The sequence below is a fragment of the Microtus oregoni genome, unplaced genomic scaffold (assembly GCF_018167655.1).
Source record: "Microtus oregoni isolate MIOR12 unplaced genomic scaffold, Mior012 000155F_ref0000269, whole genome shotgun sequence".
Classification (NCBI taxonomy): Eukaryota; Metazoa; Chordata; class Mammalia; order Rodentia; family Cricetidae; genus Microtus; species Microtus oregoni.
Genome location: NW_024544810.1, coordinates 393,334 through 420,385, shown reverse-complemented (window position 1 = coordinate 420,385; position 27,052 = coordinate 393,334). Strand labels below are relative to the sequence as shown.

General features: G+C 38.0%; 1 protein-coding gene across 13 annotated transcripts in view; it reads left to right on the top strand.

Moving 5' to 3' along the window:
- Positions 1 to 27,052, top strand: part of LOC121445061 (rho guanine nucleotide exchange factor 9) — a 166,509-nt gene that overhangs the window by 82,807 nt on the left and 56,650 nt on the right. For all 13 annotated transcript variants that reach the window (XM_041647045.1, XM_041647056.1, XM_041647050.1 and 10 more), the window contains 2 exons: positions 3,617 to 3,808; positions 20,798 to 20,977. In XM_041647045.1, the coding sequence (XP_041502979.1) occupies positions 3,617 to 3,808; positions 20,798 to 20,977 (372 nt within the window). The remainder of the gene's footprint in view (positions 1 to 3,616; positions 3,809 to 20,797; positions 20,978 to 27,052) is intronic.

Here is a 27,052-nt window from a genome sequence, read left to right as displayed (position 1 = left end):
ACTGTCAACTTGAAGGTCTTAGCCCTGCCTGGACCAAACATTTATGTGCTAACCCCGAGAGAACACTTCCCAGGAGGTTTTGCCTCAGTAATGCCTGTCTCTTATTAATCACAGGTGATTTTTCATTACTAGCTCACCAGTGTCCATTGTCCCATTAAAGCAAAGGTTTCACTTCCGCAGATGCTTAACTCATCTATATCCCACAAATGAGAGAGCCTGACCGAGTCTTTATGTGATTCTCAATGTTCTGTTTGAAACTTCACAACCCAGGCCTCCATTATCTTCTTTTTTCTCAGCATTGTCTTCCAACCTCCCACAGAACTGCCCGTTAAACTCTTAGCATGCACTCTTTGTTTTCCAGCTGACAGTTCTAAATACTCCATCTTTCACCTACAAAACATCACATTGCTCCATTAAGAGATAAGACAAATTTCTAAGTAACTCTAGAACTTTCCTTGAACGCATAATGGTGTTACCCATAGTAGTTGGCGTCCTGTCATTGTGACCAAATACCTGAAGGAAAAAAAAAGGAAGAAAAATTTAAAGGGAAGAAAAGTTCATTTTGGATCATGGTTTCAGAGATTTCAGCCCAAGACTATGGAGGCATAGCACAATGGTGCTAGGAAAAGGTTCCAGAGGAGGCTGCTGATCTCATACCATGGAAGCAAAGAGAGAGCGAGAGGGCATGAATATGAATGAGAAAAAAAAAACTGAGGACACACTCTTAAAGGACTACCCCCTTTAGCTAGATCCCATCTCTTGTTTCCAGCACTCCCAATAGTCTATCAAATTATAAGTCCATCAGTTGATTAACCCATTGATGAAATCAGCACTTTCATGATATAATCACTTCCCCAGTGTCACCTCTGAGCACTGCTACATTGGGAACTGATTCTTTAGGAATGTATGAATCTTTGGTGAGACATTTCAGTTCCTTTTATAATTATTAATTTATTTATAGAGAAAGACTACTAAAGATGTCAAAAAATGTAAAGTTGTTGAATTCACTCAATTACTTGATTTTTCATACTATTTAAATGTAGTATTCCTAATTTTAATCTTAGATAGTACAGTTAATTTTAACATATTTATCCCATATTCTACAAATATTGCTGAATTTGTTTATTAGCACAGCTTTTGGGTGGATTCTTTAGAGTTTCCTATGTATATGATTGCATGATTTATATATATGAGTTAGTTTTATATTTTCTATTAAATTAAATTCCTTTTATTTTTTTTCCTGTTCAGTTACTCTTGCTAGAATTCTTAGTACAATATTGAATCACAGTGATAAGAGCAGATAATAGCCTTGATTTCTTGGGTGTATGGTCTTTTCATAAATACTCGTTATCATTTGGAGGAAGTTATTTCTAGTTTATTAAATACTTTTTAATCACGAAGGAGTATACTGATTGAGATAAGCATGTGGGATTTTATAACCTTCATTATTATGTTGTACTACATTGCTTTTCTTATGTTAAACCACTTTTGTATTGCAGAGATCAATCCCATTTGATAAGGAAGGTTTAAAAAATGTTGCTAACATTTTGTTGAGGTGTCTGCATTTTTGTATTTTGAGGGTTTTTGCCAAAGATGAACCATAATTCTTTAAATATTTCAAATCAAATATTTAAACCAGCAGACCTTGTCACCTGCTTCTGTGTGAGCAGCTTCTGATTACTCAGTCTCATGCTTCTTATTGCCCTACTTAGATTACTGTTTGTTCTTGGGTTTGTTCTAGTCTGTGTGTTTCTAAGAACTTATCCATTGCATAATTTTTAATTGAATTTTTAGTGTACAATTGTTCATAGTGTTCCCTTTCAATGACTTTTCTGTAAGTCTGTTGTAATATTGCCATTCTTCATTGATTCTACTAAACAGGGTCTTTATCTTAGAATTTCAATTGCTGTGAATAGACACTATAACCATAGCCACGCTTACAAAGAAAAATATTGAACTGGGGCTGGCTTACAGTTTGGAGTTTTAGTTTATTATCATTATGGTGGGGAGCATGGCAGCATGCCGGCAGGCATGATGCTGGAGAAGTAGCAAGGGAGTTCTACATCTCAATCTGCAGGCAGAAGGGAGAACACTGGGCCTAGTTGAGCTTCTGAAACTTCAAAGCCCAGTGATGAACTTCCTCCATAAGGCCACACCTTCTAATAGTGCCAGTCCTTATGGATCTGTGGGGACCATTTTCACTAAAACCACCACAGTCTTACTTGTTTTCTATTTTACATTTTTGTGAGGCATATATCTCCTTTGTATTGAGTAAATAATTTAAAACCATTAGAAGATACACACACATACATATATCAAAGATGCTTTCCCTGGCAGTGCCTGTGAAGATCAGTTTCTTTATCAGAAAATTGAGTGCTTAAGTCATTATTTAAGTTTTTAAATACGTTATTTCTGTATTCTATATAGGCTTGATGTATATATATATATATATATATATATAGCAATCTGTATTAGAAAAAATCTGAGAAAAGCCTATTAATTCTGAAGAGAATAGGAGATAAGAGTGGAAATACAATTGGGGTCGTATTGTGATAATTTTGAACAGTAGATGAAGCATTTGGACTTAAGCAGTGTGAGGCTTTTGATAATTTTTGGTTTGAGGCTCGCTGATCAAAGTTATTGTCAAGGACCTGGTCTGTTAGTAGCATGTAGGACAGATTGGTGTTAGGTGTTTCCCTTGGACTGTGTCTTATTATAGAGAGATGAAGGCAGTAACAGAGGGAATGCAAAAGGAAGACAAGAACTAGATTTTGAAAGACTTCATTGACTCTAATGAAGAATGAGAAATCCATCATCTTGTTCTCCGGGGCTTCTTTTACAGTCATGTAGTGGTTAGACATAGTATATATCTGATACAGATAATTGATAAATTTGATGTCACTAACCCTGATTTACTTCTATTCAATGATTCAGTCATTCATTTAGTACTTTAATAAGTCCTCTAGAAATATGACAGAGTATTGGCAGTTTTTATATTTTTATTTGTCATCCAGGAGCCTGTGTATGCTGAAGCATCTATGAACAATATTTGTGAAAATGTTTGCATTAGTCTATCCAGAATTTTTGGCAAGTTTGATACAGCATTCAGAGATGAAATTCCACCCAATGAAGATATCTCATATGCTGACATAGGCTGGGATGGGAGAAAGTAACAGAATATTAGGGAATAATTGTTTTCATTATTATAAATACAACTAATTTTATTTTCCAGTGTCTTGGAATAAATTTTTAAAACCATATCTACTCCTTAAAATATTTATTCATTATAGAACTTTTTAATTGTGTTAAATGGTAGATAGTAAGGGATCAATTATACACATTTTTTAAAAAAGGAAAGGAAAGAGCCAGGCAGGGTGTGTAAACTTTTAATCTCCAGAACTTAGAGATAAGTTAGGTAGATCTTTTTTTTTTTAATTTGAAGCCCAGTTTAGGGCCAGCAAGACATCCTAGAATTAGTCTTGGCACTCTTGTTTTCAAACGCTTCTGATTGAAGGCTTTGTAAATATATAGTTACTCATTTTTCCTTTCTCTAGCTGAAAATTTCTCAAAGAAGGTTAACCCATTATTATTTTTTTTTCTTTGCCTACTTCTACAGCTCTGGGTGAACCAGGAGGATGGGGTGGAGGAAGGGCCCAGTGATGTGCAGAATGGGCACCTGGACCCCAATTCAGACTGCCTTTGTCTGGGCCGGCCACTACAGAACCGCGACCAGATGCGGGCCAACGTCATCAATGAGATCATGAGCACCGAGCGTCATTACATCAAGCACCTCAAGGACATTTGTGAGGTAGCCATGGTGGTGCATGGGGGGGCATAGGTGGTGGGATATTCTTCTTCTAGGAAGAGCTGACAATCAGCATGGACCTCTTTGTGGTAGTCCCAAAATGTTGGACAAATTAGCTGCACTGACCACCCAGACAGTTTTCAATGGGATGAAATTGCATCCTTTGGGTTTTCAATTTCTTTTTCTCTCCTCTCTTTGATTCTTCTTTGTCATTAATCCATTAATATATACTTAATGTCCCTCTGCCCTCTACCTCCCTGTCTACCTTGTCTTTGTCTCTGTCCTTTCCTTCCCTGAATCTGTACTCTTAACCTCTTGGCTTCTAATCCAGGACAGGCCTAACCTTCCTCATTAATTAAAGCAAATTTAAGCAAGAGATTAAGAGACTTGAATGTATAGAAAAGATCCTAGAATTTTTTTTTTTTAAATTTCGGATGCAGATGTAAGGTTTTCACTCCTGCCACCTAAGTCATGAATTATCCAGGGGTTCGGTAAGACACGCACCTACTTAAGTTCCAAGAGCATCGTTGATGATCCTAATGTGCCTGTCTGCTTCCCCACGTGGAGAACATTGTGGTTAATTTGAACAAATAAATACTTATGAAAGGAATCACCAGGAGGTGAAGGCTAGAACAACAGTTTGTGTCACTATATCCCCTAACTCCATGCATTCTAGCTCTCTAGACGATGGGAGTCTCCTGTTCCCCATCCGCCCCATATTCTCTTTAGCTTAAGGAGGCCAGTTAACATTTCCCAAGGGTTTATTACTAAGCAGAAAGCGAAAATCAATGGAAAGTGGAGAAAAGAATGTTTTCAAAATATTTTTAAAGTTTTTATTTTATGTGTTTAGATGTTTTGCCTGCATGTATGTTTGTGCACCACATGTGTGCTTGATACTCAAGGAGGCCTTTGGCTCCCTGGACCTGGAGTTACAGATGACTGTTGTCCACAGAGCTGTTTCTCGAGCCCTGTTTTAAAAGGTTTAAACACACACACCGAGAACAAAACTAGCCAGCTTGCTTTTGACCTTCCGAAAACTCCTCATTGACTCATCTTGTTTCCTTCCCTCACAAGAGAAATCAGAACCCATTTTCTTTTCTTCGCCTGGGGCCTACTTTCCAGTCCAGGGTATAGTTGTAACATTTTCAAAGTCCTTGTTTCCCTAGAGCGGAGCTAGCTAACAGAATGTTCTGCAGTGATGAAAAATGTTTTATCTCCTCTCTCCAGTAGACATCTGCTAGCCGGCCAAGCTTTTGAAACATGACTGGTGTTAATGAGAAGGAAAACCTAATTTTTTATTGAAATAGAATTAATTTAAATTTAAATAATAACACTACTATTTGAAATCACATTGGAAAGTACAGTTATGGGAAGATGATTTGGCAGTATTTCACCTCAGCTCATTTTCTTTTCTCAATTAAATGTATTAAAAATTATCCTATTGAGTGGGTGGGGGTTGGGTGTGGGAAGGTAGGGAAAAATGAGAGGAGAGGAGGGAGGGAGAACTCTGGTTGGTATATAAAATAAAAAAAACCGTTTAAATTAAAAATTTTTAAAAATCCTCTTCATGTCATGAAGCAATAACATAGGGTAGAAAGAACAAGGGTTCTAGAAACATAATGTTCTGGCTGTTATATCTCGACTTAGTCACAAATTAACCCTGTAGGCTTAAAGGTAACCCCATCCCAAACATACACATACTCTGGGCTTAATTTTCTCATTTGTCTTCTGGGCTTCATTATATAGTTACTTCTTTTTTTTTTTTTTTGAGAAAAGGAAAAAAGTTTCCCCCTCCTCCCAGCCTCCCATTTCCCTCCCCCTCCTCCCACCCTTCTCCCCCACCCCCCCCTCCTCTCCCCCTCCCTCTCCAGTCCAAAGAGCAGTCAGGGTTCCCTGCCCTGTGGAAAGTCCAAGGTCCTCCCCCCTCCGTCCATGTCTAGGAAGGTGAACATCCAAACTGGCTAGGCTCACACAAAGCCAGAACATGAAGTAGGATCAAAAAGTTCCTTGGGCAGATGAGGATACGGAACCTGAAACGACCCTATCCTATAGCAATACTGACGAATATCTTGTATATTACCATAGAACCTTCATCTGGTGATGGATGGAGATAGAGACAGAGGCCCACACTGGAGCACTGGACTGAGCTCCCAAGGTCCCAATGAGGAGCGGAAGGAGGGAGAAGATGAGCAAGGAAGTCAGGACCATGAGGGATGCATTCACCCACTGAGACAGTGGGACTGATCTATTGGGAGCTCACCAAGGCCAGCTGGACTATGACTGAAAAAGCATGAGATAAAACCGGACTCTCTGAACATGGCGAACAATGAGGGCTGATGAGAAGCCAAGGACAATGGCACGGGGTTTTGATCCTACTTCATGTTCAATAGTTACTTCTTAAAGTTGTTGATGGAATCAAGTAAATGCACTGTGGTTGTTTACATGTGCATTGTCCTGGGCTTTAACCTTGGGCCCTTGTACATGTTAGGCAAGTGCGCTACCAGTGAGCTACATCCCTAAGATCATAAATGTATTACTCTAATTAAATATGATCCAGATATTTTAGAAAGTATAGTTTTAGTTCTCCCTTCAAAGTTCCTTTTTTCTGTTCACTTATCTATCCATAGCTCTCATTTTCATCTCAAAGATTTGTACGGTAGCCAGCAACATCTGCATCACCCGAGACCTTGTTAGCCATGCAAAATCTTTGGCTCTGTCTCAGATTTACTGAATAAGATGATGTATTTTATTTAGTAATTCACCCACTTGATTGCAATAGATTTAAAACTCTGAGAAGTGGTACTTCAAAATGAAAGCTAGATTATTTGTGATGCTATCTTTAATAAATGAAGTAGAGTCTGTTCAGCACTTGCTAACTAGGACAGGCTATCATGACCTAAGGTATTTTTTCCCCTTTGTTTAAAGCTTTCCAATGGCTCATAATTTCTATTCAAGTAAAAATTGAAACTTATTACTTACAATGTCATGTAGGGTCAGCTTCCTCACTGTTTTGACTTCATCTTTTGTTCCTTTTCCTGTGTTCTTACTAAGCCACCCCTACTGGCTCGTTACTATTCATCTAATGTGCCAGACATGCTCTCAAACAGAGATCTTGAACTATTTGTTGCCCTGCCTAGAGAAATCTTCCTCCAATAAGGTGCTTCAAGTTTTTATGTTAAATATTCTATTTAAAATTTTAAGCTTGTATTGCTTCTTTTTCCTGTTTTATTTTTTATCATTATACTTTTGACTATTGCAAAATTGCACATTTCTGTATTCATTTACTTGTAGCTCATCTATCTTATTAAATTGTAAATTCCATACATGGAAGGGAATCTCATTTGTTGATTACTGATGTCAAATCAATAACCCAGTGCCTGACACGGAGTAGATTCTCAAAAAGTATTGCAAAACAATAAAATTATATATATACATATATATAGATATATATGTATATAATTGCTCACTTCTGCATACTTAAGCTAGTATGACAATAAACTATTGTCATTTTGTCATATCATTTGGTCTTCAAAGAGGGCAAACATTATTGTTATTGTCTGATTCAACAGATCATTCCTAGTTAAATTTCTTTTCATAGTGTTTCTAGTCTCAAACCCCATGGAAATCCTTTAGTCTTAGAAGTATGCCCTATTTTTCCCAACTCTCAAACATCATGTCTTCAAAACACAAGATCCAACAATGGTTATGCTAATCTGAACAAAAGGAGGAGCACTGTGATTCTGCTTTAAGAAACTGTCCAGTGCAGCCAACCTAGTTACAGCTTTTGTTGAAGACGTTAGAAACTATCTCTTTGCTCTACTCCTCAACAATAGATACCAAAGAGAATTTGAGAAATCTATATTTACCTGGACCATGGATGATACTCTTGCTCTAGATAGTAATAGCTATGAACCAAAACCTGCAAGTACCAGAATATTTTCAGGAAAAACACCAGAGTTAGAATTGAGAGTCCAAAGCTTAAGTCATATTTTTGTTGCTGATTGGCAAAGCTTTTTCCACCCTTGGTCTTCTTTCCCACCTCTAAAATAAGTGAGTTGGGGAGCTTTAAATAATATGGCACTTAATCTTTCTGGGTTTTCACTAAGTAGATATATTTTCACTGGACAAATCTACGGGAGTGAGACAGTCCTCTTCTGCACATTCTGCCTCCTCTTCCTTAGCACTCAAGGAAGCATATTGTATTCACGTGTGACGGTGTTAATATGACAATCTACCACATTCTCCACATATTTCTAAATCTAGCCAAGGGGATGAAAACTCTGAGTTTAGCTTGGAATCGTTATGACTAATCATCTGTGACATTGCCATTTGTAACCATGGAACTAATTTTACAATAGAAGGAACAAAGCACTAAACAGATAGGGCTAAAGATGATTCAAATCATTGTCTTTCCTGTCCCTGGGGGGAAATTAGCTCAGACATCATAGAAATGTGAAATCAGTTCTATTCTCAGATGTCGCCAGGAAACCTTGCCTATCTCTCCATGGTCATTTGGATTAGTCTCAGATGCTTCCCTATAAAGAATTCTTCCTTTAGTCTAATAAGGTTTAACGTGCTATAGTTTCAAGTCATCTCTAGATTTTATGTTTAAACCTAGGTTTTAAGCTGCATGTGATGGCACACATCTGTAACCTCACCATTCAGGAAACGGAAATTTGAGGATTTCTAATTTGAGGCCAGTCTGGGCCATATAGTGAGAAATAAATTAAAACCAAAACCAAGCAGCAGCAGCAGCAGAAACAAAAATCTTTGAGCTTTTGAAAGTATTAGATTTTCTCTTTCATTATTATTTTTACCTAGGTACTCACCAAAGGTCATTACATCTTGACATATTTAGATAATGATAACATGTAGTAGAGTGTGGCAGTGTCTGTATAGTATATTAGAATAACCAGATGAGACAGCTAATTAGCCTAAAACGATCACCACAGGATTTTATGCCGGCCCTAAACCCTACCCTACCCAGACATTTTAGATAACCAGTTAGGGGCTCATTCCTAGGGAAAACTGATTTTTCTCTCAGCATTTGGTAATTGGTCTTTATCTGTGGGTGGAGTCCTATGAGAGTTCCCCCAGCCATGTTGGTATGTCAACTGGTAACCATTGTTCAGGTCTTTTTTGGGCTACTATACTGTTAAGATTTCATGGGTGCAGTTTCCCTGTCGTAAATAGAAGACATAATCTCACAGCCGACTTCCTGATTCTCTGACTCTTACCCCGCTTTGTGCTATTCTCTGAGCCTTATGTGTTTTGTTACAAATATATCAAGTGGACTTGGGAATTCTGCTATTTATTTCTTCTCTGCATTTTGACCTATTGTGGCTTTCTGCAATAGTCTTCTTCTGCTGCAAAAAAAGATGTTTCTTTGTTAAGGAATGACAGCCACGTATCTCTTTTGGTAGAAGGATAAGTATCAAAAATGCAATTAAAAAACATACTGGTTTGAGAAAGTGGCAGTGGTAGTTTCTTTTCTAAGATCCATGATCTCACTAGTCACTAGTAGTCAGCTAGACTTATAGTACCAGGCATGAATTCCTTTCTGTTGACCAGGCCTTAAGTCCAGGTAGGGGCCTGTTGGTTACTCCCGATTTCTAAGTGCCACTATTGCACCTTTGGGGACATCTTTATGATTGTCATTTTTGTATTTTGTAGAAATCGTAGCTAGGTAGGACTGTGTCATTGCTTTTCTCCCTTTGAAGCTTCCAGTACCATGTGAGCTAGTCCTCGTGGAGGAATCGTTCAATTCACTAACAGTTGGATTCTTCCAAGTACCCTGACTGAAATGTGTGGTATCTTCTGCAATAAGGACTTATCTTTAGTCTCTGAGAGGAAACCAATGGCAACAGAAATAGCCTATATTGTTTTGGGAGTCTCTTAAGACTTATTCCTAAATTAGCAATTTGAAAGGAGGTTTTCTATCCCTATTATTCTTAGGTTTGGTCCTTTCATACTGTCTCAGATTTCCTAGATGTTTTGTGTCAGGAATTTTTTAGATTTAGCATTTTCTTTGACCAATGTATCAATTCCTTCTATCATGTCTTCAATGCCTGAGATTCTTTCTTCTATCTCTTATATTCTGTCAGTGATGATTGCTTCTGTAGTTCCCGCTCACTTACCTAGATTTTCTATTTCCAGAATTCCCTCAGTGTGCTTTCTTTATTGCTTCTATTTTTATTTTCAGGTCTTAAACAGTTTTATTTGTTTCCATCAACTGTTGTTTGTCTTTTCCTGTTTTTTATTTGCTATTCTTTAAGAGATTTATTGACTTCCTCCAATTTTTGGTTGGCTTTTCCTCGATTTCTTTAAGGGAGTTTTTCATCTCTGCTTTAAGGGTCTCTATCATCATCATTAAGTTGGTTTTAAGGTTGCTTTGACTGTGTTGGAATATTCAGGGCTTACTATAGCGGGATAGTTGGGCTCTGGTTGTGATATATTGCTCTGAATGTTGTTGTTTATGTTTTTATACTTATATTTAGGCATCTGGATTTGGAGTTCTTATAGGTCTAAGTGCCAATTTCTGGATTTGTCTTTGTTGGATGGGTATTAGACAATAGTTCTCTTTTGTGGAGTAGAACTTAATGCAACCAGAAAGTGGTTGGTTGCTCTCAGAACATCTGTGCAACTATTGTACCTATGGGCATATATTACCTTGCTGGTTATTGTAGTTTGTAGGGTTCATGGTTGAGTAAGATTATTAATGACTTTTCTTATGACTTTTCTCCCCAAGTAGCATGCATAGAAACCCCTAGCATTATGAAAGCTAGCCAGCAATGCCCAAACATCTATCTAGGTCAGTTCTAGTTTGGTTTCTCCATGTCCTATGACTGAGGAATATGACGTCTTTGGCAATAGGGTCTTCCTATCGAGTTCTGCATGGTAATCAAGAGCAGTGGTATTAAACTGTGTTGTTGGGGGCATCTATTGGATCCCATTGACCAACCATTGGAATAGAGGTAACTCTCTCCTGGCACTGGGATTTTCGTTTGATACCCAGGATATCTGATGAGGCATTGTCCCCTGTTAGAAGGTAACTCCATCCAAACTCCTTTTAGATGTGTATATGTAGGGATTTTAGGAAGCAACTACAGTATAAGGTTTCCATGTGGCTTTTTCAAAAGCTATTACTGTTAATTATCCCTCCCCATACTCCCTGTTCTCCCTTGCCTTCCCATCCACCACCCCACTTAATCCTTCCTGACCCAGAACACATTCTTGTAGTTTACTTTCTATTCATATATAAAGTGAAAGGAGGTTTTTTTGTGCGTGGTACTGGGATTTTTGTTGGATAGACTATGACTCTTGGGGAGTATTATCATCGCTGGTAGTATAGCTTGATTTAAAGTGTGTAATATATATTCTATATAATGTTAGGTAAGTTAAGATGATTACTTCCTTATGGACATTTCAAACATCCTTAGTGTTATCTATTCCTCCTGACTCCTATGTCCACCTCCCCAGCTAAGTCCCCCAATTCTCCCCTTTATATCATCTGTCTCTTGATATTCCCCTCTGTAAATCTTTATAGCTCTCCATACAGTCCCTTTCTATGGTCTTTGTTTTTGTAGTCACTCCTGGTGATAGCTGAAGAGTTTCTGCTCATCTGAAGATTTGGGCCTAGGATGCAGAAATAACAAAGAACTTCATGGCACTTGTCTTTCTGGGTCTGGGCTACCTCACTTGGTCAAATATTTTCTAGTTTTATTCCTTTACCTGAAATTTTCATAATTTTATTTTCATTGATCTTCAGAGATGAATAGAATCCTATCACCCATATGGACCATATTTTCATTATGCATTCATCAGTTGAAGGACATTTAGGTTCTTTCTATTTCCTAGCTATTCTGAATAGAGTAGCAATGAACATGGCTGAACAAGCATCTGTGAGGTAGGATGCCAGCCTTTTGAATAAATGCCAAGGAATGGTATAGCTTAGCATATGGCAGATTTATTTTTAGCTTTTTGGTGACTTTCACACTGATTTCCAGAGTTGCTATACCAGTCTGTGATCGCAACAGTGAATATGGGTTATGCTTTCCCTTCATCCTCACAAGCATTTGTTATGAGTTGTTTTCTTGATCTTAGCCATTCTGGCTGTTGTGAATTGAAATCTCAAAGGAGAGGATTGTTATCCAGAATATATAAAGAACTCAAAAAATAAAAGTAAACAAGTGACTCAATTAGACACCGAACTATTGATTTGAGCAAAGGATTCTCAAAAGAAGAAATTAAAATATATCAATTTAAAAATATAACTAAGAGATATATTTTTAAAAAGCTATTCCTTATCCTTCTGAATTCGAGAAATGCAAATTAAAACTACTTGGAGATGACACGGTACTCCTAGTATCTTTTAAGAATAATATCTTCCCATGTGAGGCATCAATCTATGACATCCATCACTCTAAACAATTTAACAATACTTTCTGGATATCCTTTTTATTTTTAAACCATGTCTTTTATATCCTAGGCTGGGCTTGAACTTAAGGTTTCTCACCTCTACAACTCAAGTTCTGGGAGTGGAATGCATTACCATACCCAGTTTACTTTGTGGTGAGGATCAAATTCAAGGTTGTATTCATGCTAGGCAAGCCCTCCACCAATGACTAAAACCTCAGACTTGTGAAGTATCTCTGATGTGTTGCAGGCTGCTGGTCCTCTAAAAGGGTGTCTCAGAACTGAACACTGCTCTCCCACAGTTGTATTACTGCTCAAATTACCCCTCTCTTTTGTTTGCCTCAGTCTTTTTTGTCTTTTTTCTAATGTAAGATAGCATTTATATTTTGATCCATCACATTTCATGACCAACTCATCTTAAAACTTATATACTTTCAAAAATGTGTGAAAGAGAAGCCACATATATTGATAAGTCCATGGTCCACTGCTATGTAAAATTCATAGTTAGTACACAGTCAAAGTAAAGGAAGCTAATTATCTCATTTGATCTCTCTTCTCCCTACCGTATTATTATACCTGATCCTTTATTTTCTTTTTGAAGAGCCTTCTAAATATTGGAAAATACTACACCTAACGGAGACATTTAGAAAATAATAAATTTCCTTTCCTGGTAGTTACATATTTTGTTCTTTGTATTTTTCTGGAAATACTTATTCTTACTTTGAATAATGAAGACAATTTTAAAAATCAGAGTTTGAAAGTAAAAAAAAAGCTGACAAAAATGTAAAAATATAACAGAATTGTACTTGCATTAATTCCCTGTCATTAACTTTCAGAAAGTACTCTACCACCCTCCATTCTTCTTAATATAGAGATAAATTTCAATGTACATAATAGGAAGAAAACAAGTTACTTCACAATGATAATGAAAATATTAGAATTGCGAAGCTTCTCTGGCATTTCCTATCTTTCTCTTTTTTTTTTTTACTTTTAAAACAATCTTATTTTGCATACCAATCCCAGTTCTCTCTCCTTCAGGTCCTCCTGCTCTCTCCACCTTCTCCCCACCTCACCCCATCCACACCTCAGACAGGGTGAGGCTTCCCATGGGGAGTCAACAAAGTCGGCCTCATAACTTGAGGCAGGACTAAGGCCTTCCCCACTATATCTAGGCTGAACAAGGCATCCCTCCTTAGGGAATGGACTCCAAAGAGCCAGTTCATGCACTAGAGATAAATACTGGTTCCACTGTTAGTGGCCCTACAAACTGCCTAAGCCACACAACTCTTACCCACATTCAGAGGGCCTTGTTTGGTTTTAGGCAGGTTCCCCAGGTGTCAGTCTGGAGTCAGTGAGCTCCTACTAGCTCAGGTCAGCTTTTTCTGTGGGTTTCCCATCATGGTCTTGACCCCTTTGCTCATATTACTGCCCCTTTCTCTCTTCAAATGGACTCCTGAAGTTCAGCCCAATGCTTAGCTGTGGATCTCTGCATCTACTTCCATCAGTTTCATGAAGACAATTAAGATAGTCATCAATTTGTTTACAGGGGAAATGCAGTTAAGTTACCCTCTCCACTCTTGTTTAGATTTTTAGCTGGGGTCATCCTTGTGGATTCCTGAGATTTTTCTCTACTGCCTGGTTTCCTCCTAACCCCATAATGGCTCCCTCTTTCAAAGTATCATATCCTTGCTCCTCTTCTCTGTCCTTCACCCAACTCTACCTTTCCAATCGTTCATATTATTCCCCCACTCCTCTTCTCCCCTCTCCACTTCCCTACCAACCTCCACCCTCTCCCCATGCCGTCAATTTACTAAAGAGCTCTTGTCTACTTCTCCTTCTCGGGGATCCATGTATGTCTCTCTTAAAGTTCTCATTGTTTCCTGCCTTCTCTGGGGTTGCGGACTGTAGGCTGGTTATTCTTTGTTTTATGACTAATATCCACTTATGAGTGAGTACATACTGTGTTTATCTTTCTGTGTCTGAGTTACCTCACTCAGGAAGGCTTTTTCTAGTTCCATACATTTGTCTGTAAATTTCAAGATGTCATTGTTTTTTACCATTCCATTGTGTAATTGTACCACACGTTCTTTATCCATTCTTCAGATGAAGGGCATCTAGGTTGTTGCAAGATTCTGGCTATTATGCATAATGCTGCTGGGAACATAGTTGAGCAAATGTCCTTGTATGAGTACACATCCTTTGGGTATATGCTCAAGGATGCTATTGCTGGGTCTTGAGGTAGATTGATTCCCAATTTTCTGAGAAACTGCCATACTGATTTCCTAAGTGGCTGTACAAATTTACACACCCACCAGCAATGGATGAGTGTTCCCCTTACTCAGCATCCTCTCCAGCATGAGATTTCATTAGTGTTTTTGATCTTAACCATTCTTACAGGTTTAAGATGGTGTCTCAGAGTTCTTTTGATTTGCATTTCCCTGATGACTAAGGATGTTAAGCAGTTCCTTAAGTGCTTTTTTCTCTGTTGAGCATTGTTTAGATCTGCACCACATTTTTAATTAGATTATTTGATATGTTGAATCTAGTTTCTTGAGTTCTTTGTATATTTTGGAGATCAGCCCTCTGTCAGATGTGGGGTTGGTGAAGATATTTTTTCCCATCCTGTAGGTTGCTGTTTTGTCTTGTTGACTATGCCCTTTGCCTTACAGAAGCTTTTCAGTTTCAGAAGATCTCATTTATTAATTGTCGATCTCAGTGTCTGTGCTACTGGTATTATATTAAGGAAGTGGTCTCCTTTACCAGTGTGTTCCAGGCTACTTCCTACTTTCTTTTGTATCAGGTTCAGTGTAGCTGGAATTATGTTGAGGTCTTTGATTTTAGTACATGAGGATAGATATAAATCTATTTGCATTCTTCTGCATGTCGACATCCAGTTATGCCAGCATAATTTGTTGAAAATGCTTTTTTTTCCATTGTATAATTTTAGTTTCTTTGTTAAAAATCAGTTTTTTATAAATCTGTGGATTAATATTGGAGTCTTCTATTTGATTTGAATGCAGTGGTCCACCTGTCTGTTTTTATGCCAATACCAAGCTGTTTTCATTACTGTAACTTTATAGTAAAGTTTGAAGTCAGGGATGGTGATACTTCTGGGAGTTTCTTTATTGTATAGAATTGTTTTGCTATCCTGGTTCTTTTGTTTTTCCAGATGAAGTTGAGTACCATTCTTTTAAGGTCTGTGAAGAATTGTGCTGGGATTTGATGGGAATTTTGTTGAATCTGTATATTTTGGAAAGATTGCCATTTTCATTATGATGATCCTACCTATCCAAGAGCATGGGAGATTTTTCCATTTTCTGATATCTTCTTCAATTTCTTTCTCTAAAGACTTAAAGTTCTTGTTTACAGGTCTTTCCTTTGTTTGGCTAGAGTTACTCCAAGAAATTTTATGTTGTTTGTGGCTATTGTGAAGGGTAATGCTTCTCTGATTTCTTTCTTAGCCTATGTAACATCTGATTTTTTGAGTTAATATTGTATCCTGCCACATTAGTGAAGGTGTTTATCAGCTGTATTTGTTCCCTGGTCGAGTTTTTGGGGTCACTTATGTAAACTATCATCTGCAAATAGTGAAAATTTGACTTCTTCCTTTTTCATTTGTATCCCTTTGATTTTCTTTTATTGTCTTACTGCTCTAGCTAGAACTTCGAGTACTATATTAAATAGATAGAGTGGGCAGCCTTGTCTTGTTCTTGATTTTAGTGGATTGCTTTGAGTTTCTCTCTAGTTTAATGTTGTCTGTTGGCTTGCTGTATATTTATTTTTATAATGCTTAGGTATGTTCCTTGTATCCATGATCTCTCTAAGACACCCTCACAAAGGGGTGTTGTATTTTGTCAAAGTCTTTTTCAGTATCTAATCAGATGATCATGTGGGTTTTTTTTTTCATTTTGTTTATATGGTGGATTACATTGATGGATTTTCATACGTTGACCCATCCCTGCATCTCTGGAATGAAGCCTACTTGATCATGGTCGATGATTTTTATGGTGTGTAACCTTGGATTCGGTTTGCGAGTATTTTATTGAGCATTTTTGCATCAAAGTTCATGAGGGAGATAGGTCTGTAATTCTCTTTCTTAGTTGCATCTTTTTGTGGTTTGGGTACAGGGTAACTGTCGCCTTGTAAAAAGAGTTTGGCAGTTTCCCCTCTGTTTCTGTTTAGTGGAACAATTTTGAGGAATATTGGTATTAGCTCTCCTTTGAAATTCTGGTAGAATTCTGCTCTGAATTCATTTGGCCATGGGCTTTTTTTGGGGGGGGTCTGGGAGACTTTTTAATGATTGCTGCTATTTCCTTAGCAGGTATAGGTCTATTTCAATTGTTTATCTAGTCTTGATTTAATTTTGGTATGTGCCACCTATCAAGAAAATTGTCCATTTCCTTCAAATTTTCCAATTTTGTAGAATATAGGTTTTTGAAGTATGACCTAATGATTCTCTGGATTTCCTCAGTGTCTATTATTATGGCCCCCTCTTTGTTTCTGATTTTAATAATTTGCATATTATCTCTCTGCCTTTTGATTAATTTGGGTCAAGGTTTGTCTATCTTGTTGATTTTTCACAAAGAACCAGCTCTTTATCTCATTGATTCTTTGTATTGCTTTCTTTGTTTCTATTTTATTGATTTCAGCCCTCAATTTGATTATTTCCTGTCATCTACCCCTCCTGCATGAGTTTGCTTTTTTTTGTTATAGAGTTTTCAGGTGTGCTGGTAAGTTGCTAGTGTGAGATTTCTTTATGGAGTCACTTAGTACTATGAACTTTCCTCTTAGCATTGCTTTCAAAGTGTCCAGTAAGTTTGGGTATGTTATATATTCATTTTCATTAAATTCTAGGACGTGTTTAATTTCTTTATTTCTTTCTTGACCCAGGGGTGATTCGATTGTTCAATTTCCATGAGTTTGTTGGCTTTCTGCAACTAGTGTTGTTGTTGAATTCTAACTTTAAGCCATGGTGATCTGATAAGATACAGGGGGTTATTCCAATTTTTTGTATCTGTTGAGGTTTACTTTGTTGCTGAGTATGTGGTCAATTTTTTTTCCTTCTTTGGGTTTTGCTGGTGTTGGATTATCTATTGCCTATGTTTTTGTTGGTGTAGCTAGCTTCCTTGGTTTGGAGTTTTTTCTTTTAGTATTTTCTGTAGAGTTGGATTTGTGGATAGGTATTGTTTAAATCTGATTTGTCATGGGATATCTTGTTTTTTCCATTTATGGTGATTGAAAGTTTTGCTTGGTATAGTGGTATGAGCTGGCGTCTGTAGCCCCTTAGTGTCTGCAGAATGTCTATCTATGACCTGGCTTTCAGAGATTCCATTGGGAAGCCAAATGTAATTCTGATAGGTTTACCTTTATATGTTACTTGGCCTTTTTCCTTTGCATCTCTTACTGTTCTTTCTTTATTCTGTATGTTTAGTGCTTTGATTATTATGTGGCAAGGGGACTTTTTTTTTGGTCCAGTCTATTTGGTGTTCTGTAAGCTTTTTGTACTTTCATAGGCATGCTCTTCTTTAGGTTGGGAAATTTTCTTCTATGGTTTGAATACAGTTTCTGTGTCTTTGAGCTGGACATCTTCTCCTTCTTCTATCCCTATTATTTTTAGGTTTGGTCTTTTCATGGTGTCCCAGATTTCCTGGATCTTTTGTGTTAAGAGTTTGTTGTATTTAACATTTTCTTTAACTGATGAATCTATTTCCTCTATCGTATCTTCAGCACCTGAGACTCTCTCTTCCATCTCTTGTATTCTATTGGCTATGTTTGCCTCACATTTATCTAGATTTTCCATTTCCAGAATTCTCTCAGTTTTTGTTTTCTTTATTGCCTTTATTTCAGATTTCAACTCTTGAGCCATTTCCTTCACCTTTTTTTGTGTGACTTTCTTTGCTTGCTTCAAGCAATTTGTTGACTTCTTACAATTTTTCTTTTTCTTTTTTTAAATTCAAACATTTTATTCATTTTTTTTTGCTTTATACCCTTCAAAATTTCCACCTCCTCCCCTCCTCCCATTTCCTTCCTTCTTCCCCTTCCCCCTCCCCCTTCAGTCCTAAGAGAGGGCAGGGTACCCTGCTGTGTGGGAAATCAAAGGCCCCACTCCATCCAGGCCTAGGAAGGTGTGCATCCAAACAGACTAGGATCCCAGAAAGCCAGTACATGCAGTAGAATTAAATCCCAGTGCCATTATCAATGGCTTCTCAGTCAGCCCCCATTGTCAGCCACATTCAGAGAGTCTGGTTTGATCACATGCTCCGTTCATTCCCAGTCCAGCTGGCCTTGGTGAGCTCCCCTTAGATCAGTTACGCTGTCTCGGTGGAAGAACCCCTTGTGGTTCTGACTTCCTTGCTCATTTTCTTCCCTCATTCTGCTCTTCAACTGGACCTTGGTAGCTCAGTCCAGTGCTCCAATGTGGGTCTCTGTCTTTCTCCATCTATTGCCGGATGAAGGTTCTATGGTGATATTCAAGATATCCATCAGTTTTCCTCTACTTTTTAAAGGGAATTTTTCATTTCTTCTTTAAGGGCCTCTATCATCTTCATGAAGTTATTTTTAAGTTCGTTTTATTCTGCTTTATTGGCGTTGGGATGTTCATGTCTTGCTGATGTAGAACCACTAGTTTCTGGTTCTTTATGTTGTTCTTTATGTTGTTGTGGTTATTTTGTTTTTTTCAAGTCAGAGTTTCTCTGTGTAACAGCCCTGGCTGTCCTAGCTATTGTAGACCAGACTTGCCTCGAACTCACAGAGATCTGCCTGTCTCTGCCTCCTGAGTGCTGGGATTAAAGGCATGCACCACCACCTCCTGGCTGTTGAATGTATTCCTACACTGCCATTGCCCATCTTTTCCTCGAGTGGGGCTTGTGCTTCAAGAGATCCCTCTCCCTCCAATTGGTGCAGGTGGGACTTATGGCTTAGGTAGTAGCTCTTCCTCCAGGTGCATGCATGTCTGTGCTGCTGATGGATGCTGATATGACTCGGAAGCTCCTCCTGGCGTAGATGGGGCCTAGACTCAGGTGGTTGCAGATGCCTTGGGGAGAGGTTAGGGGTATGGGAGGCTGCTGCCAGGTCTCTGAGGCTTCGCTGAGTGGAGTGATGCATGGGGTGTGCCTCAGGGGTCTAAGGCCTAGTGGATAGGGCCCTCCAGCTGGGAGCCCAGACACTCCTTCTTCACGTGTAGGTGGGCAAGGCTCTGGTGATCTCAGATGTTGTGAGGGGTGGTTAGGGGTGTGGGGAGACTGCTCCCAGATCTCTGTGGCTTTACTGCGTGGGGGTGGGGCAGGGATGTTCCTCCAGGGGCTAAGGCCTAGAGGAGGACCCTCCCATCAGGGAGCCAAACACCTCTCCAGGTGAGAGCAGGACCAAGACTCTGGTGGTCTCAGATACTGTGGGAGATGGTTGGGGGTGTGGGGAGGTTGCTCATAGGTCTTTGTGGTTTTCCTGGGAGGGGATAGGGCAGGAATGTTCTTCAAGGGGCTAGGGTCTAGAGATTAGGGCCTTCCTGCCAGGGAGCCAGATAATCACCTCTCCAGGTTGGGGTGGGGCCAAGACTCTGGTGGTCTCAGATGCTGTGTGGGTGTTTGGGGGTATGGAGAGGCTACCCTCAGATTTCTGGGGCTCTGGTGTGTGGGGGTGGGGAACTTCTGGAGTAGGCTCTAGCCGGGGAACCAGATACTTACCTTTCCAGTCCTATTTTTCTCTTTTATAGACATTACTTTCCATACTGGTGTTGCACTCCGTCACTCTTGCTGCATTCTGGATATAATAAGATATTTGGAACTTTCCTTAAACTTTTCAAATGGGAAGAATGGACATAGCTATTATCTATTTTCTGAATTGACATCTCAGGGAGTATGCTATCAAGGCCGAATGCTTTTGTCACCATTATGTTAGGACTTTCTTATCAGGCAATGAATTCTTTTCTTTTCCATTCTCCTTTCATCACCGACATTCTGTAAGTCCTTGTGAATCTGAAGCAGGAGGGGAATGAGTTCAAGGCGAGTTCAGGCTACATAGACTTTTTCTCAAAGTAAGGAAATAATGGTTTCATTTTTTCAATTCTTGTTTCTTTATTTGAGATTTTTGTGCTTCTACCTTGGTTACTAGATTGTTGTCCATACATGCTATTTTAGTAACTTTTGCTTTAGCTGAACCCATTCACACCTTTGGTATTTTATTCCCTATCAACAAAAAATAAGATACCTTTTGGTATTAGAAACTTATTGAACGCAGGTCTTGGGTTTTCTCAGCAAATGTTCTGTCACTGAAATTTATCTCCATCTTCCCCTAATATTCTTAATACAATTAATACTAAGTACAATCTAGATTCTGGAAAATGGCCCTTGGTCATTTGTTTTTTTTTCCTCATCCAAACAGAGGGGAAACAAGCATTCCAGTGTAATCATAGTCGAAGAGTTACTAATTTAATAACTCCCTTCACTAGAGCTCCATTCCCCCGTATGAAAATTGGAAATAAGTATTACCTGCCTACTTCCTGGAATGAAAATGATTCTCCATGTGCTTCGGAACCAGTAGGGGGGACATCCACACCCTGAGCTCTTCCTTTGTCTGCAGGGCTACCTGAAGCAGTGCCGAAAGAGAAGGGACATGTTCAGTGATGAGCAGCTGAAAGTCATCTTTGGGAACATTGAAGACATCTACAGATTTCAGATGGGCTTTGTAAGAGACCTGGAGAAGCAGTACAACAATGATGACCCCCACCTCAGCGAGATAGGACCTTGCTTCCTTGAGCACGTAAGTATCTTATTTTGTTGATTTTAAAAGCAATGTTAGGGAACAATAGAAGGGTATGTGAGATTTCTGGTTCTAGTCAGTTGTGGTGCTCTGGAATGGGGGATGAGTTGTTACATGACTGATTTTGACCCTTCATTTTTAACAAGGTTAGAAGGTTTATAACTTGTTTAGCATTATTTTTCTTTGCTATTATACTCTCTTCTCTCCCAACCTTTGAGGAAGTTATCAAGAGGATTTTTTTTCTAACTTTTCTTTTCTTGTTGGGTTCAGCTTCTTTGAGAGCCAATATTTGGGGCAGAATTCAATATATTCACTGCATAATTTGAAAAATAAGACAAGGCTTAGTTCTATAGAAATTAGTTCCTGAAAAGTAATGAAAAGTCAGAACTAGAGTATGAGAAGTGGCAAGTGTAGCAAAAGGAGCCATGGGTTTAAAGTAAGCAAACTAGTGACAATTTGGTACCTGTGCCTGAGCTTACTGGGTAACTTTAGCTCTGTATCTTCATATAGAAGGGGAAAAAAATTTACAGCGATACCTTTGTGTTTCTCTCTTCTGTGTATTTTTCATAAACAATTTAATTTTTGATAATATATTTTAAATTTGTTTTATTATTTTATGTACATAGATTTTTACCTGCATGTGTATCTCTGCACCATGTGTATGTGTATATAGTACCCAAGCTGGCCAAAAGAGGACTTTTACTACTAATGATTGTGAGCCAACCTGTGGGTGTTAGGAATTGAACCCTGGTCCTCTGGAAGACCAGCTAGTGCTCTTTATTGCTGAGCCATCTTTTCAGCCCTATAAAGTATTTTTTTCAAGAGCTAATATATACATGTGTATCAAAATTCAGGCTATACAGAATAAGTTCCTGGGGGCAGGGGGTGTTTGTTTTGTTTATGGGAATGTGTGCTAAAGGGGTCTTCTAGGCAACTCTTGTATTCAGTGATTTGCTAAGAAATCTGAAATAACATAGTACATAGCTTGTCCATGACTATGCCTTGTTATAATGAAACAGCTAAAACAACCAAGAAAAGAAAAAAGAGAACACCTGGCTGAAGGTTCTAAGAGTTGTATGAAATGTCTCTAAGAAACTAAAGATTCTGTGTCCAAGATTTCATGGAGGATGGATTATACAGGTAGCCTTTGTATAGCATTGCTAAAATTTCAGATTTTTGGAAGAAAAGCAAATATTTTATATAAACCACATTGCTTCTTCTGTCTGGCACAATGAGCTGTTGTGGCCAGGACATGGTAAGGATCCTTGTTGGTAGTCAAGTTCTATGATGCTTGCGAAGGGCAAAGTTTTCAAGGAGACCTTTCTACATACAGGACTCCAAGACCTGATACGGTAACTCTTTCTGTATAGTATATTGACTAGTTCAGCCATTTCAGATAGTACCTGAGTAGTTTTATAAATATTACACATGAGTATGACCTAGTAGTTCCATTAAAAAAATTATAGCTGAGAGACACTATAAGAGATCCAGAATGCTCAGGCACAAAATTGCTGAGTGCATTCAGTGCTGAGTGAGCTGGAGTGAAGTCAGAACAACAAAAACATCAGATGGGACATTTTGTTCTTAGGTATTACATAAGAGCAGACTAGATATACGTCCTTTATAGCAACACATAGATATCAGTTGTGTTAGGAAAGCAGAACACAGATCAATGTCTTCAACCAGAGGTTTCCTTTTGCATTGTCATGTGTGTTATTAGCATTCTTTGGCTCTATCTGCTAGATGCCAAATATCGTTTTCCTGTCCAATGGTTATAACAACCTGTACATGTCTTCCTGCATTGTCCTATGTCCCCTAGGGGATAAGAAGACTCTTTTATGCTTTAATATGTTAATGTTAATATTTTATTAATTTGAATTGAATAGTTTTCATATGATAAATGAATGTTATAAAACTGGGATAAATATTTGATAATGATATACTATTCATTTGAAATATTGTTTTGCCTTCAAAAGTCACATTGTTCTAGAATGTACTTATCTTTATTTTATTGTTTAAAATGTATTGGATATAACTTACATATAAGATTCCCGAATATGAATTATATATGGCAATGAATTTTTTAGTAATTGCAAGTAGTTATGTAACTACCATTCTAATCACGAAGTAGTGGTGCATCCCTTTAATCCCAGGACTTGGGAGGCAGAGGCAGGCAGATCTCTGTGAGTTCAAGGCCATCTTGTTCTACAAAGTAAGTTCCAGGACAGCCAGGGCTGTTACATAGAGAAACCCTGTCTTGAAAAATAAATTAGAATATTTTCATTTCTACATAAATGTTCTTATCTTTCTTTTATGTTTTAACCCCAGCTTCCTTCAAACATTGATATGCTTTTCATTATTACATTACTGCTTCTTCTAGAATGTCATATAAATGAAGTAAAGTGATAGGATCTTTTGTACATGCCCTTTTTCACTTAACACAGTGCCATTCATGATGTGATAATTCTACCAGTAGTTGATCTTTTTTACCTATTCACCAGTTAGTGAATATCTTGGTTGCTCCCAGTTATAAATACTTACAAATAAAGTTCCTGTGAATATTCTAGCATAAGGTTTGGTAAAAACATAAATTTTTATTTTGGCTTTGAAAAATAACTAGAATTAGAATAGCTAGGTTGCATGTAATTTCCATAATTTTTTTCCATTTTTTTATTGAGAAAAGGAGAAAAAAAAACAAGTTTCCACCTCCTCCCAACCTCCCATTTCCCTCCCCCTCCTCCCACCCTTCTCCCCCTCCTCCCACCCTTCTCCCCCTCCCCCCACTCCTCTCCCCCTCCCTCTCCAGTCCAAAGAGCAGTCAGGGTTCCCTGCCCTGTGGTAAGTCCTAGGTCCTCCCCTCTCCGTCCATTTCTAGGAAGGTGAACATCCAAACTGGCTAGGCTCCCACAAAGCCAGCACATTACGTAGGTTCAAAACCCCGTGCCATTGTCCTTGGCTTCTCATCAGCCCTCATTGTTCGCCATGCTCAGAGAGTCCGGTTTTATCACATGCTTTTTCAGTCACAGTCCAGCTGGCCTTGGTGAGCTCCCAATAGATCAGCTCCACTGTCTCAGTGGGTGGGTGCACCCCTCGTGGTCCCGACTTCTTTGCTCATGTTCTCCCTCCTTCTGCTCCTCATTGGGACCTTGGGAACTCAGTCATAATTTTATAAGTCTAAAACAATTCCAGTGTTATGCTATTTTACATTTTCACAACTGATATTTTGTTTCAGGTGTCCTATATAATGGTTAACATTTGATATTATTAATTTAAAATGATCATCAATTTCATTAAGTAGAAAGTGATATCTCATTATGGTTTTGAAGAATTTTTAAAGAATTTTTAAATTAATATTTTGGGTTAACATACAAAGCAATGAATTTCATTATGGTATTTTCGTACCTATCTATGTGTTATTATACTTTGTTCTAATTTGCTGCTCTCTCTCATTGTCACCCCTATGGCTCCTATACGCTTCTGTCTGGTTTTTCCTTCTCAGTATTGTTTTGGTTGCCTATTCACAATCTATCATGTTTCAATAGGGATTTTATAATTGTGTTACTTTTTGTGAGAATGATATTCTACATTTTGTATGAACAAAAATGTTTTTCTTTGATGTTGTGTTTGTATTTTTATTTTTCCTGAGGCATTATTTTCTAAGTTACTTTTTCATTTATTTTTTTACCAACTTGTTATTCAACAGCATACTACTTAGTATCTTAGTCCATTTTATATGGCTATAGCATGATAACTTCTTAAGCAAAGAAATCTGTTTCTTAGAGGTATGGAAGCTCGGAAGTCCCAAAGCATAGTCCTACCACAAAGTATGGCAGGGATCTTCTTGCTATATCATAGTATGGCAGGGATATAGGAGCACATACAAGACAGAAAAGAATGAGTCAAACTAACCATTGGATGTAGAGCTTATAGCTACATAACCAACCCACCTTTGCTCTACTAACATTTTGGGGGGTAATGAGGAGAGATGGCAGATCTTAAATTTCCCTCTTCTTTACTTCGAAGATTTATTTTTATTTTAAAATTTGTTATTTAAAATGTAGCCATTAAAAAATCGCACACTATAATTAACCAGACCCAAAGCCTATACAATTCAACGACCTTCTTAATACTATTACAATGCCAATTAAATTTCAACATAAAATTTAGAGTGTGCATTCAAATTATAGTATCCTTCCCTTGGCCTCCTAAAACCATTATTTATGTGCAAAATCCATTTATTGTACCAGTAATTTCTAGGTTTTAGCTAATTACAGCACCAACTCCAAAACTCAACAGTATGTCTCATTTAAATAAGTTATGAGTGGAAGCCTCAAAGAACCCTTTGTCTGAGGCAAATGAATTCCAGCTGTGACAATGAGATGAAAGTAAGTTATCTACTTCCAAAATTTATCATCTCATCATCTTCTGTCTACTATGTAAACAACATGTAAAAAATGCCCTTATAGAAATGGATGAGAAGTATAACAAAAAGTTTGAAGAAATGAGTAAATACGTACATGATACCCTGGGAAACCAAGAAAAAAACATCAAACAGGTAATGGAAACAGTTCAAGAATTGAAAACTGAAATGAAGGCAAAGAAGAAAATACAAACTGAGGACCAGCTGGATATGGAAAATCTAGGCCAACGAGCAGAGTCTACAGAAACAAGCATAATCAATAGAATACAAGAGCTAGAAGAAAGACTCTCAGATGCTGAGGACACCATAGAGAAAATAAACGAACAGATCAAAGAAAACAGCAAAGCCAACAAATTCTCAACACAAAACATTCAGGAACTATGGGACACAATAAAAAAACCAAACCTAAGAATAATAGGAATAGAAGAAGGAGAAGAGTCACAGCTCAAAGGCCCAGAAAATATTTTCAACAAAATTATGGAAGAAAACTTTCCCAACTTAAAGAAAGATATTCATTTAAATATTCAAGAAGCATACAGAACACCAAACAGACTGGATCAAAGAAAAACATCTCCTCGCCATATAATAATCAAAACACAAAATATACAGGTTAAAGAAAGAATATTAAGAGCTGCAAAAGAAAAAGGGCAAGTAACTTATAAAGGTAAACCGATCAGACTTACACCTGACTTCTCGATGGAAACTATGAAAGCCAGAAGATCCTGGATAGAGGTTCTGCAGAAGCTAAGAGACCATGGATGCAAACCCAAACTACTATACCCAGCCAAGCTATCGTTCACTATCAACGGAGAAAACAAGACATTCCAGGATAAGAACAAATTTAAACAATACGTAGCCACAAATCCAGCCCTACAGAAAGTAATAGAAGGAAAATCGCAACCCAAGGAATCCAACACTGCCAACACTGCCTACAATAACCCAGGCATCTAATGACCCTTCACGAGCACATCTCAAAGAAAGGAGACACACAATCTCTACTACCAAAAGCAATAAGAATAACCGGAGTAAACAACCACTGGTCATTAATATCACTTAATATTAATGGGCTCAATTCACCTATAAAAAGGCACAGGCTAAAAGATTGGATACGAAAACAGGATCCAACATTCTGCTGTTTGCAAGAAACACATCTCAACCACAAAGACAGGCACCTACTCAGAGTAAAGGGTTGGGAAAAGGTGTTTCAAGCAAATGGTCCTAAGAAAAAAGCAGGTGTGGCCATACTAATTTCTAACAAAACTGACTTCAAACTAAAATCAATCAGAAGAGACCGAGACGGTCACTTTATACTCATAACAGGAACAATTCATCAGGAGGACGTCTCAATCCTGAATATATACGCCCCCAATATAAAAGCACCTACTTATGTAAAAGAAATATTACTAGAACTCAAGGCAGACATCAAACCACACACACTAGTAGTAGGAGACTTCAACACACCTCTCTCTCCAAGGGACAGGTCAATCAGACAGAAACCTAATAGAGAATTAAGAGAATTATTGGAGGTAATGAAGCAAATGGACTTAACAGACATCTATAGAACATTCCACCCAAATAGGAAAGAATATACCTTCTTCTCTGCAGCTCATGGAACCTTCTCAAAAATTGACCACATACTCGGAAACAAAGGAAAC